The sequence below is a fragment of the Eimeria necatrix genome, genomic scaffold (assembly GCF_000499385.1).
Source record: "Eimeria necatrix Houghton genomic scaffold, Enh_scaff72, whole genome shotgun sequence".
Lineage (NCBI taxonomy): Eukaryota > Apicomplexa > Conoidasida > Eucoccidiorida > Eimeriidae > Eimeria > Eimeria necatrix.
The window spans coordinates 79,357-97,401 of NW_013654545.1; the positions used below are offsets into that span (position 1 = coordinate 79,357).

Sequence of the window (18,045 nt, forward strand, 5' to 3'; positions counted from 1 at the left end):
TCCACCAGCTGTTATTTCTCGCTCTAACTGTCTGCCCCTCTCAAATTGCTTTTTCCTTTTAATTGCAATAACATATTGTATTTCCTTCCTGCGAGCACTCGGGTGTTGCTACAGCACAGAACCTAACACCTGTGAGGACGCCCCACTCCCATCGCACCGACTCACCTCTTCGCCCCCCGTAGGCTTTACTGTGTCGTTGAGCATTTAGGGTTAAAGTTTCATCCCTCCGAACTGTTTTTGTTTCCATGTATCAACTACTTCTGCGTACCGAAGGCTCCCGCTCCAGTGTTGTCTTTGTCTCTGGTTCTCTCCTATTTTTCCCGACGTTTGTATAGATCCTCCATAGTGGCTGTTCGCGTTTCTTCTTCTTTTCCACAACCTTACTTCCCTTTGCCAGGACTTTGTCTTTCAAGTAGGTTTGAAGGCAACGGTTTCGCGGTTTCTTGCCTGGGCCGCTGCTTGTCCTCAGTTTGTACATCTATTTCAATACAAGATGACGGGAATGGCACAGACGAACGTTGGGCCTCAGGGTCCACCCAGCCCCACCGCCGACGCCTCGGCGAAACAGGTGAGGCCCATTAGCAAAAGATTAGTCAAGTAATTGGTTTGGTAGAACTGCTTGGATTGTGTTACTAGCCACCACAATGAGCGTCAGTTACTTCATAACTCCTGAGTTGGGGAAATGGCGACCAAGCTAGAAAGTGGCCACAGAGGTGGCCGTGAGTAATTATTCGGCATTTTCTGCGTTCTGCTATCCTTCAGCTTTCCCGCCGCGCCTTCGTGCCCCCCTTGCCATCAGTTTTTTCCTCCGGAGCCGTGCATGCAGTGCAAGTGGATGGCGCTTCACTACTGAACGAACAAGACAAACAAATGAATGCACCGTTTCTCCTTTCACCGCAGGACGAGCAAATACTGCGCGGATTGTTTCCCCACACCATAGACACCCCATTTGTGCGCATCGAACCTGCCCATGCATCCCAATCATCCAACTCTAAGCCTTTGAACGTAGGCGTTGTGCTTAGTGGAGGGCAGGCTGCAGGAGGCCACAATGTGATATGCGGGGTGTATGACTACATACACAAGCTGAACCCTGAGTCAACTCTCTACGGGTTCCTTGGTGGACCCCACGGCGTCTACAGCGGCAACTACAAAGTACTTGATAAGAACACAATTGATAAGTACAGGAACATGGGGGGGTTTGATATGATCAAGAGCGGGAGGCACAAGATTGAGGAGGATTCACAAAAGCAAGCATCACTTGAGGTAAAACAGGCGAAAATTCCTGTTTCACCAGCCATTATCCACCTATGCTGTCGGTAGCTAATCATTTATCCACCTTTACATGTCTCTCAACACATTCATGCATTGGCTATTGTGGACGCGTAGAGCAGTGCATATCTCCACGCGAATACCTATGCAGACTTTGCTGGGAGTTCGTTACAAAATAAGGTGCTGTACGTAACTCCATTTTTCCATCTTATTCAGGTTTGCAAGAAACTGAATTTGGATGGCCTGGTTATAATTGGCGGAGATGATTCCAACACTAACGCTGCGATCTTATCTGAGTACTTCAAGTCGAAAGGGAGCAAGACAAAAGTGATTGGATGCCCCAAGACAATTGATGGAGACCTGAAAAACTACTACGTGGAGGTCTCTTTCGGCTTTGACACAGCATGCAGAGTGTACTCATGCGCAGTGGGGAACCTCATGATGCAGACGCTCACTCAAAGTCAGTTTTGCTCCTTCATTGATAAGCGATTTTCCATCTGGACTTCATATTGATTGCGAATGCTTGTATACATCCATGCGCGTTGGCGTTGGGGGGCGTGACTATGAGTATGCGTGTATAGTGCGTTGGTCATGAAACTCTGCAACAACGCGCATTATGCGGTCCTGTGCGTTCCCGTATGCTTGTGCGTGCTTTTGTGCTTATATTTGCTCAAGCATTTTTAATGTGTAACTGACTGTGGGGATGTGGAGATCCGCAAATGTTCGTTTGTGAAGTACTACTGTGAATGGAGCCTTCCATCAGTTTCATTGTGTCGTCTGATGGTGTGTTATCGTCCCATATCATATTTACCTTTCATCAGGCCTTTCCCTTGTTTGTCCTGATTTTGGTTTCTCCTTGTTCCGCAGAAAATGTGTACCAGTTTGTGCGTCTCATGGGCCGTAGCGCCTCTCTTCTTACCTTGGAGTGCGCACTGCGTTGCCACCCGAACATGACATTTGTGGGCGAGGAAGTACAGGCGAAAAAGCAGTCCCTGAAGGCGCTAGTAGCAATGACTGCAGATCTGGTTGAGGCACGCGCAAAGCTGGGGAAGCATTACGGTGTTATTTTGCTTCCGGAGGGGCTCATTGAATTCATTCCGGAGGTGAGGAGGATATTCGCTGTGTAGTGGATTTATATATATATGTATATATACGTAGACACACGGAAGTCAGCCCTTCTGTCGAGGTATGTCTATTGAAGCATGAACAATTAGGTGTTCGATGTGCGCCGGATTACCATACGCGTTCAGGTTGGGGTGCTGATCGGAGAAATTAATAACATTGTCGCCGCTGGCGAGTTCGACAGAGCGAAATTGACTGCAGCAAGTCGAGAAGTGCTTGATATGCTGCCTCAGCATACACAGCAGCAGTTGCTGCTCGACAGAGATCCCCATGGAAACGTGCAGGTAAGAGTTTGCAGCCGCGTGCAAACGAGGCTTGATATAAGTTCAGTTCAACTTGTCGGGTTATGCCACGATTTGATTATCGTCTTCACCCATGTTCAATTTGGATTGCCTTTGTTGTATGCACAATTTGTCTGGTTTTGAACTTATGCGCATTTCGCAGGTAGCGCTGATCCACACTGAGCAGTTGCTTCTGGAGTTGACTACCGAAGAGCTCCACCGGAGAGGCTTTAAGCACCCCTTCTATGGGCGGTGCACTTACCTGGGGTTCGTCACTTCAAGTTTCTATTCTGCCTCCAAATACATACTCATATTGGGCTTGTTTGTACTTTCTCCTGGTATCCGCAGGCCCTTATGACTTTATGTTTCTGGCTTTGCTATTTTACAGATATGAGGGCCGCAGCGGCTTCCCCAGTGATTTCGATGCGACGTATTGCTACGGCCTGGGCAATGTGGCGGGGGCTCTCATTCAGAACGGGGTACGTGTGGAAGCAGAAAACGAACTAATTAATTTAACCCCAGAAGGGCAAACCTAGAGATATGGGGATGTTGTGCTGTTATCCATGCGGGCAGATATAGGTATGGCTCTGTGAATTATGTGCTTCATTGAAATGTTCTAAAGGGCGGATGCTGTTTTTGGCTGTCCTTCGTTCATGCGCCTAATTTGCGACTGGCTTGCCGGCGGCGCAGGTAACAAGCTGCATGGCTGTGCTTAAGGGTATGAGCAGCAGCAGCGATGTGAGCACCTGGGTGCCTGCTGGCGTGCCTCTGACAAAGATGATGAATCTAGAAAATAGGAAAGGGAAGACGAATGTTCCCGTCATCAAGAAGTTCCTTGTAGACATAGAAAAGCCCCTTTTCAAAGCTTTTGAGCAGGTATTGAGGAACACGATGAGCTGGGTTTCTTTTTAAAGTGATAATTGTAGATCAACGAAGCGTTGTTTGGGGAAAGCGTAGATCAGTTATACAAACTGAACAGGAAACAAAGATTGCATCATATGCACAGGTTGTATGATGCAGCGTTGAACTCATTCGAGGGATGAAACTTAAACGAGAACTGGCGCAGTACTCACAATATACGAACTCCTGCAGATTCAACCGACGTTTTGTCCGTTTTGTCTGTTTCAGGTCAGAGAGGCATGGAAGTTGCTTGACGCGTACTTGGTGCCCGGGCCGATGCAGCTGAATGGTGAAGAGCTGCAGCTGCCATATACATTGACAGGCCCTCCTCCGCTTGAGACGCTGCTGCCAGCAACGGCAGCAGCAGCATATAAGGACAGCGCGCTCCTGCAGCAGCAAGGGTACAGACACTATTTCAGCCTGTTGCAGCACTTGCGCTCCCCGCTTCAGCAGTCGAGGCAGAAGTCTTCCATTGAGGTGCCTCAAGGCCTGCTGCAGGCAGGGGTAGTCCTCCAACCCACCGGTGTCAGGGAGCTACTGTCGTCGCATCACCAGCAGCATGTCAAGCAGCTGTTCCCCAAAACAGCAGCAACACAGGGAGGATTGTACACTGCTGCTGCCGGTACACCTGAAAAGAGAAGGGTTGGCATCATCCTTGCGGGAGAGTCAACTCCCGGTCTGTCGAATGTTTTGCTCGGCATTATTGAAAAGTAAGAGCACTGCTACTACTGTCCGCGTACTGTCTGTTTGGGTGTATACATCCATTTGTGCGTGTTTTCGCACATGTATTCCTCAAGCCTTTAGATGTTAGTTGGCTGCATTTGTGTATGGTGACGGGTTTCAGCTCGACGCTGTGCCCATTTGCCGTTCTTCGTTTCGTTCCTTTTTGCTTCTCTTGCGCAGAGTAACTGCAGCCGGAGGCGAGGTGATGGGCATCTTGGGCGACGGTAGCTTTACCAACTTGTCTCAGATGAGAAATGACATAGAAATGCAGAAGAATCAAAATGCTTTCCCCTTCCTGGGTCGCACTGTGCTGGAGGAACAGCAGCTGCTGGCTCCGGTGAGGTTTCCTAAGTTCGTGCTGCCAAATTGCAAAAATAATATTACAGGTGTCCATCTGCTTCTTGAGGAAAGTGCAATGAATTGTGACTCTGGCTTTTTCGTTTTTTTATGTGCTTCTCGCCTTCTCGGCTGAGATGGGCTAGCACAAATTGTGCACAGCTCTGCGCTTAGAGCTTTGGTGCATTGACATGTATAATTGTAGTAGCAATTGTTTTGCTTTTTCTTCGCGTTTTTTGCAGTCTCAAGCGCCTGTATGTTGTCCTGGTTGTGGTTGTGGACATTTGTTTACAAAATTTTCCCAATGGGGGCTCTGTGTCTTTTTTTCAGGGGGGCGCGTTGGGTTCACCTGCGAACCTTGACGTTTTGGTGGTACTGCGTGGGACCTTTAGCGGTTGCGCTTCTCTGGCTGAGCGCTTGGCGGAACGGGGTGACAGATGCACCGTGCTGAATGTGTGCGGTGACAGCGACTTCTGCCTGTCTGATCCTTCGAGTTTCATGGATGCAATGGAACAGATATCTGGATCTGCTATTACCTTCACTGATCAGCAGAACGATCAGACGATCGCTTGCGAAAACACACGCAAGCTCATCAGAGATGCAGCGGGAGCACTTGCGCTAGGATTTGATACGCAGACCAAGGCGGCCGCTGAACTTGTCGGTGGGTTCTAAGCTAAACCGAAATCGCGCACTTCCAAGTGAATCTGGATCGAATATACGGTGCCAAAGTTCTAATGAATGCACGCGACTGAGTACTGATTACCTGGCTACTGTGGGCATTCGTGAAGAGTGAAGCTGACGTGATATCTTGTGCTCTCCCGCTTCGTTATATAAAACCTTGAACCATCGGTCCCTGCACATAAGATGCACAACGGGCGGTGGAGATAGTCTGAATTTTTAAGTTGGGCTTAGCAATGGCTCCTGATGAATCTTTCCATATTCACAGGAAACTTGATGACGGACAGCAACAGCGCGGCAAAATACTTCTACTTCTGCAAAGTGGGGGGTGGAAGAGGAGCAGAGGCTGAGGTGGCGATGCAGACACATCCGAACATGGCTCTGATTTCGACTCTATATGCGGACAGCCAGCCTGTACAGATTGCAGAGGTAAGTATCATAATGGTGTGCTTTAACGGCTAAGAACTGTGCATTTGAGGCCAGCTTAGTGCACATTTCAATTGCATCTGCAGAAACGCCGGTCAAGGGTGTGGGGAGGTTACGTCAGAATTTGGCGAATCAGTCTATGTACATCTTTGCTGTACAGTTGCTTTATTTTTACTGAATATAGAGTGCACTTCAAACGTGCTGCAGTGGACAGGGGTTCCCTGCCATGTGCGCTGTTGCTCCTCCTACGGAACATAGTGATTGCATGTGAAGCAATATTTGTTTACGCTACGGTGCACAATGCATTCAGTTTCCTGCAGACGTAATTACCTACGACACAATGAGAGCTGCTCGACGTTTGTCTTGTTAGTGTATTCCGTCACTGCTGTCTGTATTTTCGGTCGGGTCGTGCAAACTATCTCTTTGGCCATTCCCTATATATTTTTTTGCCGCTTTTCTTCTTCCTGTCCTCTCTGCACCAGCAAATCGCGGACTGCGTGGCGGCTCGTTGCGCTCAAAAGAAGAACTTTGGCGTTTTGCTTTTGAACGAAGATTTGTTCATTACCAACAAGGCTGTGAGTTAACGAGAATACATGTAACTAGCGCTATCCGCTGGGTCGATTTAGTCGACACAGCGTTCAAACTTAATGGCCACTGGAGTTTCAATGATTTTGGTGCCTGCATTATTGTGACGGTGACCCAAGAACTGCCTCTCGGCGTGCCTGGATACTGCAGTCCGCATTTAACTGAAAATAATGCCCAGATTTTTTCCGCATCGGATCATTAGAAGACAGTGGGTATCATACAGGAGCGGTTGGACTTTTTTCGTTTGTTTGGTGTCTACAGCTCCGCTCTGTCGCCGTAGCTTTGGCCGGTAACAAGGGTAATCCATTAGCCCTTTCGGGCGCTGATCATGCCGTCTTCACCTCGATTCCGAAATCTTTCCAACAAAAGTTGGTGCAGATCTTCGGCACCCCGGGCAATTTCCCCTTGAAGGCCGCTAGCTTCCCCTTGCATGACTGTTTGGCTACAATGGTAAGAGGCAGACAGGCTGAATGGCTGTAATGCAGGGTCATTTTACAGGAGGTGAAACTGACACGCTTTGTTCCAGTGGCGTGCATATCTGTATATAGAACATGTATGGATGCACGAGACGTGCGCGGACAGCGGAGCGGCCGCAGCAGCGCTTATGGCTCAACAATGTGAATATGTGGGTCAGCAAAGGAGTTACGATTTGTATAAGAGAATGTGCTCATGCTCAACTGATTGAGACCGTCGATTTGATCTCCTGCAGGTTGCCAACGTGTTGAAAGAAAGGAAAGCCGCCGGCAAGTTTAGCGGGAGTTTCGCTCCTATCTGCTTCGACCTCTCGGACCAGGTATCCTCCCGTAAATACAAATTTGTGTGGACTAACGAATTGTCCGGATATATGCCAGTCGTAATTTAATGAGCGGGCTAAATTTGAGCTGTATATTTATTCCATTCGATTTATGTTGAAAGCCCCTCAGGAAGTCAGGAGCTCTCTGAGCGCGTTCCATATTTCCCTGTTATCAAGTTTGTTGCTGTTGCTCAGCCACCGACGCGGCTGTTTTGTCTACCTTCACCTTGTTTCCTTGTTTGCAGTGGCACATTTGCTTATGTTTCTTTTTCTGGCGCAGGTCCGCGGATCCTTCCCTTCCGCGTATGACTGTAGCGTGGGCTACACACTGGGGCTGCTGTCCGGCATGCTAGCTGTGTCTCCCGCTCTGCAAAAGTTACCAAGTGCTGCTGTCTTAATTAGTAACCCTACCTCAACTGTCACTTCCTTATCTCCGGTGGTGGTGCCGCTTCCGGTGGCGGCGATGGCATGCGGACTGAAACCCAGCAGCGGCGCTACTGGTGCACGCAGAGGTCTTGCAGCAGCTGCTGCTGCTGGTGCCTTCGACATTCAGTTGCACACCCCCACCCAGAATGCCGCGGCTGCAGCTGTTAGCATGCAGCTGCAGCAGCAGGAGTTCCTACTTAAAGACACATACCTCAACAGCGGCCCCATTCAGTTCCATTCTGTGCCGGGCGCAGCGGATGCGGACAGGGAGTGCAACTTCCTGCTCAGCAAAAGCCTCTAAATTGACGCAGGAAAAAGCTGCCGATCCAATTTATTACTATTTGAACAAAATGTGAAATCAACGAGACGATGAGGTGGGCAGTAGTGACTGTTCTGAGTTGCGCACTGACACCTGACTGGTCTTGGGACCAGTTTGACTTGTTTTGTCATTTTTGTAGTCCCTCCCAAGTCGGGGTGTACGTTACTGAGAAATAACAATTTAAATCGTTAAGATCTATTCTTTTTGTTTTCTGGGCTACCTACAAGCGCTACAGTGGACAAATGGTAGGCGAATAGAAGCTAGGCGCTTCCCAACGAAGTACTCTGCGGGCTTCGTTTCAGGTAGATATGGCGTTTACTGATTGCATTTCAAAGGGTTTAGTGAGTCCTCTTATGTTCAAGGCTCGTTTCGTCAACCAAATTCCGTGGATTTTGCCCCCGTTCTCCCTTTGTGGCTCCAGGGGGAGGGGTGGATGGCGGCGCATAGACACACTTTACCTCCTCACGATTGCTTAGTTTCTTCATTGCTACAAGAATCAGAACTCTTATGAACGTGATATGGAACTAGATACCTTAGAAACAGAAGGCGGGACGCGTTGCCCTCACTGGTCTTCTAGCTTGCGCGCAAGGCAAACACCATCGGTTAAGGGCACGGAAGTAGAGGATCACCTATTACTGTTCGCCTATTCTACAACGCATATAAATTAAATTTTTGTCCGGAAGATTATATTTCATAAATGAAAAGGTCGCGGGAAGACAAGTTGGCATTGAACACCCCAGCCTGTGGGTTCACAACCAGGCCGTGCATTGCAATCCTCTCGAAAAAATTTGCATGGAGGCCAAAAATGCAAAAATTTTGCACAATTTGGTCACTCAACATGTTATGATGGCCAACTGAGTCATTTTTTCACTGGAACCAGCCGAAGCCAGCCAGAAGGACCGCTGCCAAAAGGACCGCTGCCGTGCACCGAGCGGAAACCATTGCCTCCCCGCTCCAGCTAGCCGCCCCTTGGGGGGTCAGGACACAAAAGGCTCCGGACTTCTGCGTCATTCACTTTCTATTTGTTTACTTCTTAGACGCCCACGGCACATATACGGACTCTGTGGCACAGTAGAATGTGTACTTTCTCCTGTTTTTCCCAACTGTGCCTCAGAGGGGGCGATCTTGTCTGTCTAGTTCGATTGTGCACACTGCGCACAGCTGCAGTTCTGCTTATTAGAGTAGGTGGTTGAGATTTATTTATGAATGAACTGTTCATTCCACCTTCAATTTGTCTTTGAATATCATTTGTAATTACCCACAAACCAACAACTGAGCTCGGGAGCGATGCCTGTCTTTGCTAGCATGGCGTGCCGAGCAATTTTACTCTGGAGCAACGGAGGGTCAAACAGCTTCATGTGACCCGGGGAAAGGTCTTAAGCTGCTAAAACCTATTAATTGTTTCTTTATGTATCTTCTTTTGTCCGTGTTTTTGCCCTAGAAGGACTCGTACCCCACCCCTATGTCCACCAAACCACAGGAGATCCCGAAGATGGCTTCTTTGCTCTACGGCAGCGCATAGACATGAGCAACGCTTCCAGCTGGTCCACCTGGTCTTTATTCCTTTAAGTAGTGCTTCCTTGGCCGCGCTTGTGCCCTTTGTTTCCATGCGCTTTAGACATACGTCCGCATTTTGCGCGTGCGTTTTTGCCCTTCTCTGGAGTTCACTGCTTATTGTGTCCCCCCAAGAGCAGTCTTCTCTCTGAATGAGTCAGGATACCTCAGCATACGTATAGAGCAGCGAGTGCTTGCTCGGCGCCTTGCCTATTATCTCGCTAAGGAAGGACGAGCGCCCTGCAACACCGCAGCTGGGCCTTTCGCTCCCCGCAGCACCGCCAGGGGTAGTGACAGCAGCATTAACAGCAGCAATAGTGGGATCTGCTGCCGCCTGCAGCTATAGGATTCTGTCCCATTTCAGCCCGTCGCTCCCTGACTATTTGTTTTGTAGGACCCGCGGCCTCTTGATACCATTTTATTATTTCGGATCGTCTTTTGTTTTAGGTGTTTTTGGACCAGGCCTTCCTCTGGTTCTTCTTTTTTTTTCGCTAATCTTCCCCAGTGATGCCATCCAACGCTTCTAGGACGGCTTCTGCCGTTTCTTCTTTTTGGCCTATGTCTTCTGCGTGGCGCTCCTGCGCCCTCCATAGCAACAACGACAGGAGCATAGCTAGTGATTGTAGCATGTGTTCTGGGGATAACAGGAGGGAGGCACAAGTCCCTCGTCTGAATCCTCAAACCCTACGTCTCGAGGAACTCTTCCAGGCAGTTACGAGTGCTTCTCTTACTGTCCCCCCGCAAACCCAACTGCGCATCAACCAGAACGCGCCTGAGCAGACCCAGCAGCAAAAGTCGCAAACGCAACCTCGGCGAGTGCAAAACATGTCTATTGAAGGCGTGATGCAGGACAGCCCCGCAAGTGATTTGCTGAGGGCTCCTTTAGATAGGGTAGAATGCCTTGAGCGGGTCGTTGAGGACAGAATCAGCAGCTGCAACAAGAGCAAAAAAATCGAGCAGCAGCAGTTACTGCAGCGCCCGTTTCCGCAGTGCTTCCCTCACCAGGAACAAGTGCAGCAAAGGCAACAGCCCCCACTGCAGTTGCAGCAGAGGCCCCCTGAACTCGACTTGGCATCTCATGTAGGCTTTTCCGGCCAGCAAAAGCAGCAGCAGAAAGAACAGCAGAGTGAGCAGCAGCTGCCGGCCGCGCCCTTGCCAATGCAGCAGCAGCAGACTTTAGATGCGCATACCCGTGCCCAGCTGCAGCTGCAGTTGCAGCTACAGCTCCAGCAGCAGCAGCAGCCGGTTGAGGAAGACCGTGAGCACAAGCAGCAGAAGCAAGACAGTCAGCTGCTGGTTTCAAATCTGCCCTCTTTGCCACCTGTGCCCTTAACGGGGACCATCCTAGCAGATCGGCGGATCATATTTTACCGCACACAGATGTGTCCCCACGCGGCTCGGGGTCAGTGCAAGCTGGGTAGCAGCTGCCGCTTCGCACATAAGAGGGAAGAGCTCAGGCCCCCTCCTAGACTTGATAAGACAAGGATTTGCGCATTTATCAAGGCTGGTCTGCGATGCGCAAGAGGTGAGGTTACAAGGAGTCCAGCTAGCTGGGTAGCTAAAGACGGAAGATTTGTAGCCAGTGAGGTAACGAGCTCGCAAGTTAGTCGTCAGCGCTCCAACTACCCAACCAACTATCGGGCTTTAGTAAACATCTTATTTTTAGGCACTATGCATCACACTTACTTACTGTGTACAACATAAACGCTACACAGCACACTAGTCCTTACCTAAGCAGGGAGCTTCAAGCAGTAGGGAGGCTTGACGCCTGTTTGACTGTGTGCACTGCTGGTAAGGCTCGGAGAATGATGATTAGCACCAGAACTGGATTGCAGTTACACATTACGTGCTGTGCTGATTTGTACTAACACCGATGGTGTAGTTGTACTTCCACGCCTTTACTGGCTGTCCGACTTTTTGTGCTTCACGTTGCAGGCCCTGCCTGCTCGTTTGCGCACAGCCGCGACGAGTTGCGCTTCACTGCTGCATTCTTTAAGACGAACATTTGTCGTAGCTGGATGTCTGGCCGCTGCCTCCACTCGGATACGTGCAATCATGCACATGGGATTCAGGAGCTGCTATTTTTTAGGACCCTGGCGGTGCAAACAGGAGCCAGAGACTTTGTCAAAGAGAAAGGAAGGAACGAAGCGGATGCTGCGGCTGCCGCAGATAGTGCTGCAGCAGCAGCGGCGGCTACGCATAGAGGGGTCGACAAACATCAACACCACCAGAAACACCAACAGCAGCAGCAACTGCAGCAAGAGCAGCAGAGAGAACCAGCACAAGGGGCAGAGGCAAACTGGAATAATGGCAATGAAGTTAGCGCAGCAACGGCGTTGCTGCAGGGAGAAACTGGCTACATGCAAAAGAACGGCAAAGCGCTTACGCAGCACCAAAAGCAGCAACAGCAGCCGCAACAGAAGCAGCCACAGTCGCAGCAGCTGCAGCCCTACCATACTTTGGAGAATCTACCAAAAAAGCTACTAGAAGCCTTACAGCAAAGCCTGCAGCAGCACCAGCTGCCAGCAGATCCCCTCACCAAGTCATTTGTGCAGTTGGTTTCATCTGAGCCGAATCAGTGGCATGCTGCAGCTGTGCCAGCAACAGCAGCTGCTGCTGTAGCTGCACGTGCCACTGCAACGACGCCCGCTTGTAAAGGCATGGAGACGAAACGCCTCAAGCGAGGTCGAGGAAAGACAAAGAAGGGAACACTCAGGCAACGAAAGGAACAGCAGGGAGTTCCAAGGCTGCCACTTTCTCCAGTGTCTATGCAGCGTGACAGGCATCCGAAGACACAGCAGAGACAAGAGCAGCTTGAGCAACAGGGACAGCAAGGGAGCGAGCAAACTAACCCAGTAGCTGCTGCTCTGATGCGGATGTTGCGGGCCTCAGATGAGACACTAGTTGGCCCCAGTGATGGCGAAGCGATAATGGCTGCCACCAAGCAGCAGCAGCAGCAGCAGCTGCTGCTGCTCTTCGCACAGCAACATAAGATAAGCGAGGACTTGCTCTCCCAAGTGTCGCTTTACGGAGAACCGAGATGCGGCTTCAAAGCAGGGAAAGAGTCCCACAAGGTACCTTCGCAGGTGCTCCCAAAGTATGCCTTCAACGAGCCAGCCAAGGGCTCACCTAGGGCTGTGGTGCGCCCTGTGGGAGAAGGCAGATACTGGGACCTAGAAAGCACTGACAGCACGGAGACTGTCAGCAGTACGACACACACGCCGGGAGAGACTAGCAGGGTTAGCAGTAAAGAACAGCTTGTAGTAGATAGCCGGGAAGATTGGAGCGATCTCAACCCGTCGCAGCCACAGCTGCAGCAACTGCAGCACCGCAAGTGCTCGGGCGTGTTGTCTCCGTTCGACTACGCTGATATATTAACAAATGTGAAGGAGCTAAAGCAGCTGAGGAGCGGCTCAGCAGCAGCTTTTGATCGCGAAGGAGGACGCCTCAGCTCTTTACCTTGCTTTTCCCGTCGTGAAGATGATAGTTTCAAAGATATGATGTAAGATTGGGAGACAGGGAACCCTCGAATGGCGCTCTAGGATGCACTACGCACCCAAAGAGGCTGCGTAGCGGCTGGCGGCGGTTTGAGAGGGAGCGAAGAGAGAATACAAGCTCTTCTTGTACCTGTTTGCACAAGCTGCTTCAAAATATTTTTTGCTGTGGTTCCGTTTGCTTGTTTGTCTATGTAGCCGCCGTTCTATGTTCACGCTAGGGGAGTGGATACGAACAAGCATTCAGAGGGTGCACACGGCTTCTTATTTGATCTTTAATTCTTTGTGATTTTACTGGTGATGTTGCATTTTCGCATACTGTGCGATCCGTAGTGGCTGTAAGCCGGTGTTTGTATTCACGCACATCAGCCTTCAGCCTTGAGCATGTATACACACAAATTTGTCTAGTGCTTTGAATTGTGTATATTTATTTGCAACTACACATTCACGTACTTAGACTTGCCTGGATTATTTTTGTAAATATTTGCACATGTATATCTAAATGCATATTTGAAAATATATTTTCATATGTCTACATTTATTTTGATTAGATTTGTAGATGCTTGTTGCGCTGATATTATTTGCACTTTCAGGTGAACATGAACCGTTTGCCACGAGCATATTTATAATACCTTATTTGCATCAGTATGCTCACATACATTTGCAATTATGTATTTATTATGTATTTGTGCATTATATATTTAAGCAGCCAAGGATATGTTTTGGCTGCACAGGGGTGGACGCTACTCTCCCCCGGTGGGACCGTCCTGTTCCTGGCGTATGCTGCGTGCTTGTGTGGTGATGCCACGATTGTTTATGGCTCTGCCAGTTCATGAAGTATATCGCTATTAGTGTTTGATTAGAAATAAGTGCATTCATTATTAAAATCAGGGGCAGACCAACCCGCATTTCCATATTATTCGAGGCTTGGGGACCTGCTGCTTGTTGTTCGTGGTAGTGGTAGCAACTACCTAGTATTGTTTGTACATTTCGTGGTGGCGACAGCTTTGTCTCCTGCAGTGCAATGCAGTATGCTTACACTCAGATGTAAATGATGCACAAGCCACTAGCAACCGCTTACATATCCACATGCACTTTAAATGCAAGCATGGGCTTGCTATTGTATGCTGCTGAATACTTAAACCCCTGAAGTGGGGATCTCGGCAGGGGTGCCATTGTTCTCTTTGCCGTTCGAACTCCTGCTTTGAAAATAAACTAGTGCATGAAAATGTATTTGGGTGAACTCACCGTCCCTTACAAGTGATGCGTTCACCATGTATGGCGCGCACTTATTTCCGTGCATACCCAGTGTGTGTGCACAAGTCGGGAGCCGTCGTGAACAACGTGGCGGCGTGGCATAACTAGTTGCAGTGCATTATATGCATTAGGCCGTAGCCCGCCGGCGCAGCATTGTAGCTGACCCTCAGCTGTGCGTTGGGGACCAATTGAGGTATGCTGTTCCACATCACACGAGGATTTAGCGACTCTACACTGGAAGTGCGTGAGGGAAACAGCGCGCGCACTGCAAGCCTCTTATCGTCTGTCTGTACAGTTTACTCGTAGTATCTGAGCACGGGGAGGTAAGAGTGCGATGAGTAATGGTTGGGAAGGTTAAAATTCTAGAATTGACAATTGAAGTTGAAGTCAAGGAAATGGCGCGATAGCATATAATGAGAAGAGGCCCGAGAGTGACAACACTAAAGCTTAACAACGCAAAGTGAACGCACATGAGTACGCAGGTGATTGCCACCCAAAGCATAAGGAACATACTGAGGCGGACGGAGCAGAGATTAGTGAATCTGCGTAGGAAACACTAGATAGCGTAGTTCAGAAACACAACTGCTAATTTTGGGTGTATGCAGGCAGCCCTAACTATCCTTCCGATGTGTGAATACAGTAAAGCTTAACGCGCGAGCTATGCGGAGTTGTCACGGTGGCCCCAGGGCCTCCAGGGCCCCCAGGGCCCCGAGGGCCTCCGTAGCCCTGTGGGGCCCGTGGCTGTCCCGCAGCCGAAACCATAAAATATTTTCTTGAATGTCAATGCCACACCATGTGTAACGACTGCTGTACAAACATATACACATATTTTTTCCATGCTTTTACAGGCAAAAAGTTGGCTAGCCTAGAATGCGACCGTTCGAAGGCGCTGCACTGTATGCAAAGTAAGTACGTACAGGGCTGGCTTGGTGTTGTCGCAGCTCCCACCGGCATGTGTGGCCCACTGTATTCGGCGATGATACGGATTACTAATTTACTTCCTAAGCGTCACAACCAACTTCGTTTCGTTATCTACGCGTGCGTTTGGACGAAAGGCCGGCGCCTCTGTTGGCGCAGCCCAAAGATGCCGAAAACTACTACATTTGTAACGTCACAGAGCTAGCGAAAAAGCTATGAAGCGCGGCTGGAGAGCCATGACACCTTTTCTCGGGAGCAGCTACGCAACAGATCTAGTATGTAACCGTATGCTCGGTTTGGCTTGATGCAATTCGGACGCCTACCCACAATAGCTATCCGCCTGTTCTGCATGCTCGCTTGTCCTTAAGGCGTGTGGGTGCACGCAGACTAGAAAGATCTCTGGGTTCACTTGATGTAGAACTCACACCATTAGACTTTGCAACTGCTGGTTACTCGTGAGAACTAACGAACCCATCAAGAAAAAGGAGATCCACAACGTTTGCCTATTAACAAGCTCAGGTTTCGCATATCAGCACCATAAGAGGTGCGTCACGTCTTCCCAAACGTCTGTACCTTTCAGTCCTGAAAGCAGCAGAAGAGCACACATTCAGGAGCATTCTGTGTACAGTTAATGCCTTGAATTCAAAGGTTAACTGCTTGAGCTTACCAGTGTCGACCATTTGCTTAAGAGACGGGTTAGCTGCTGCCGCTCGCACTCTTTCCTTGTCCTTGAGCTGCTTGTTAATTGAAGCACCAGACGAATGAGAGCCAGCTATTATTGAAACCTCCACTGCGGCCGTTTCTGCCTTGGCTGCTGCTGCTGCAGCTCGCTGTGCCTTCACCAGCAACAGCAAACCTATCAATGTTGCCTAGGAACGCAAAAGCAGGGGCAGCAGCACTAGCACTCACAGCAACAGCAGCAGCACAGCTGCCTACCCGCCGGGCAGCCGGCACATCGACAGCAGCACTTCCAACACGAACGTTTGCAACGAAAAGGAGCAGCAGCAGACCACACGTTTGGCAAAAGTTCTAGCGGTAGTCACAGCTCCAGGAGAAGCTCCCGCAACATTAGCAGTAGTGGCAAGGACAGCAGCGGTGGCAGTCTCATGTGCTGCATTATGTGGCATGCAGTGCACGGACGAGCTCTGGGCCAGGCACTTATGCCTTGCCTGTGAACAGTGAGGAATTGTCGGGCGGAAATTTATCTCCAGATGGAGTCCTCGAGTTTGCACCCAGTGCTGCAGTTGCTGCTGCTGCGGCAGCATGCCGCTATACATGCCGCTGCTCCGTTCTCCTGTAGAGCTTGTGCTATAGCTACTGCAGCTGTGCACTTTAACATACTCAGGGGTCACCACCATCAGCTCCTCCAGTGTGTATGGATGTTCAGGATCAGTTATGCACCTCACTGCTGCGTATACTTCCTGAGGAAACAGCGAAGGACAGACGCAATCACAATTTGAATCTCAATTGGATCTATAGGCAGCTGCTGCTTCTGCTGCTTTCGTGCTACTTTTCAAAAGACGAACAGGTGAACTCCCACCTGAGCAGTCAGCATCTCATTACGAGAAAACATGGCCGCGCGCCGTCGATCAATCCGTTGAACCATGTTGTCCTTGCTGCAGCTGCTGCTTTTGCTGTCCTTTCTGTCAATGCAACTGCTACTTGAGCTCCTGCACTCGGGCTTAAGCCTCTCCTTGCTCGTGCCTGCACAGGAGCTTGTGGATGCTCGAGTGAGGTCACCAGGCGGCCGAGAAGTCCTCGACGGCAACTTCGGACTAGCATCGGCAGCTGACGCTGCTTCTAATTCTGCATGTGGTAATTCTGAGCTTTTTGTTTCTTGCTGCGAGGCAGGTGGTGCAGCTGCTTCTGGGTCCACTGCGCAAGAGGGCGCTGTGGATCGTTGACACTGTGATTCGTGTTCATAGCTGTAGGCAGCAAGGGGGGAGTCTGAAGTCATAATTTGGCTGTCTGCAAGCAAAAGCTTGCGTTCTTCCAAAAGAAGCTCCTTCACTTGCTGTTGTTGCCACCGAAGGTCTCTGTTGCTAAGCAGAGGACGAATGCGGGGCAACTGCGGTGGCGGGGGCCTCCCGAGTTCCCTTCTTTGATGAAACAGCCCACTCGCTGTTTTCCCGCAGAACCGATGTGGCCGCAGAACAGAGTAAAAATCCGAAGTGAATCGACACCGCGGGAAAGTGTCCTGCGGCCGCTGCACTTGAGGCGTTGGGTTATCCCCTTCAGGCATCATTCTGGTACGTTAATTTATTCCCGACAGCCCGTATTTCATTTTCTGAGCAGTTTAAATGAGGAGAATGATGCGCAAGGGATCCGTGTTTCAGCCTAGCCGACACAAGACAGGAGGGAGCCCAAGCCACGTCACCATGCGCTGCATGCTCCAGAACACTGAGGCTGACCAAGCAATGCTCCTTCCTAAGAAAAGCCTTGCCGTAAAACCAACTTATTAAGTACATGAACATTCACATAATTTTATTATAGTCATTAAGCTTAAGGGATGTATAGGCCGTAGTCTTCGCTTCTCTCGTCTGCAGTCACTGCTAAGGCTTTGGCACACTTTGGGAGTATGGTCAAGCGCACACCCCAGTTAGCTCGCGACAAAGAGTAAAATTAAATAAGTATGGATAAAGCTTTGTGAATGCTGCAAGAATGTTAGTAAGAAGGCGGCCGTCGTAGGGCTGTTGTCGCGATTTGCTCGAATGCCCAAGGTCTCTCCATAAGCACCAATGCATCATCCCCTGAACTTCTATAAAAAATCTAGTGCTACATGCACCAACGCAGCTCTTCTGTACGAAAGCCTTGTATAATTTGGCAGTGCGCACTTTCTTGTGCGAAGAGCTCTTTGAAGCCCTACTTTTTTTACACCAGAGCAGCAGAGAAAGGCAGAGCGGGTGGGCCGCTGGCTTCCACTTTAACGTTTCCTCCCGGATTCGTATTTGTATTTGGCGGTAT

At 49.7% G+C, this 18,045-nt stretch overlaps 3 protein-coding genes across 3 annotated transcripts; 2 read left to right on the plus strand and 1 right to left on the minus strand.

Annotated features, from left to right (window-relative positions):
• Positions 1-493: 493 nt before the first annotated feature.
• On the plus strand, positions 494-7,840 carry ENH_00073340 (phosphofructokinase, putative; the record flags this gene model as incomplete). The annotated part of the gene is made up of 15 exons (XM_013582719.1): positions 494-568; positions 763-1,263; positions 1,486-1,729; positions 2,137-2,372; positions 2,520-2,675; positions 2,836-2,939; positions 3,061-3,151; positions 3,363-3,548; positions 3,801-4,282; positions 4,476-4,632; positions 4,962-5,292; positions 5,578-5,738; positions 6,582-6,770; positions 7,030-7,113; positions 7,394-7,840. The coding sequence occupies 15 exons, from the start codon at positions 494-496 to the stop codon at positions 7,838-7,840; spliced, it is 3,444 nt and encodes a 1,147-aa protein (XP_013438173.1).
• Positions 7,841-9,970: 2,130 nt separating this feature from the next.
• On the plus strand, positions 9,971-12,918 carry ENH_00073350 (Zinc finger CCCH domain-containing protein, related; the record flags this gene model as incomplete). The annotated part of the gene is made up of 2 exons (XM_013582720.1): positions 9,971-10,937; positions 11,348-12,918. 2 exons carry the CDS (start codon positions 9,971-9,973, stop codon positions 12,916-12,918), a joined length of 2,538 nt encoding a protein of 845 aa, XP_013438174.1.
• Positions 12,919-15,400: 2,482 nt separating this feature from the next.
• On the minus strand, positions 15,401-17,326 carry ENH_00073360 (hypothetical protein, conserved; the record flags this gene model as incomplete). The annotated part of the gene is made up of 5 exons (XM_013582721.1): positions 15,401-15,404; positions 15,618-15,663; positions 15,749-15,950; positions 16,251-16,502; positions 16,622-17,326. 5 exons carry the CDS (start codon positions 17,324-17,326, stop codon positions 15,401-15,403), a joined length of 1,209 nt encoding a protein of 402 aa, XP_013438175.1.
• Between the last annotated feature and the right edge of the window lie 719 nt (positions 17,327-18,045).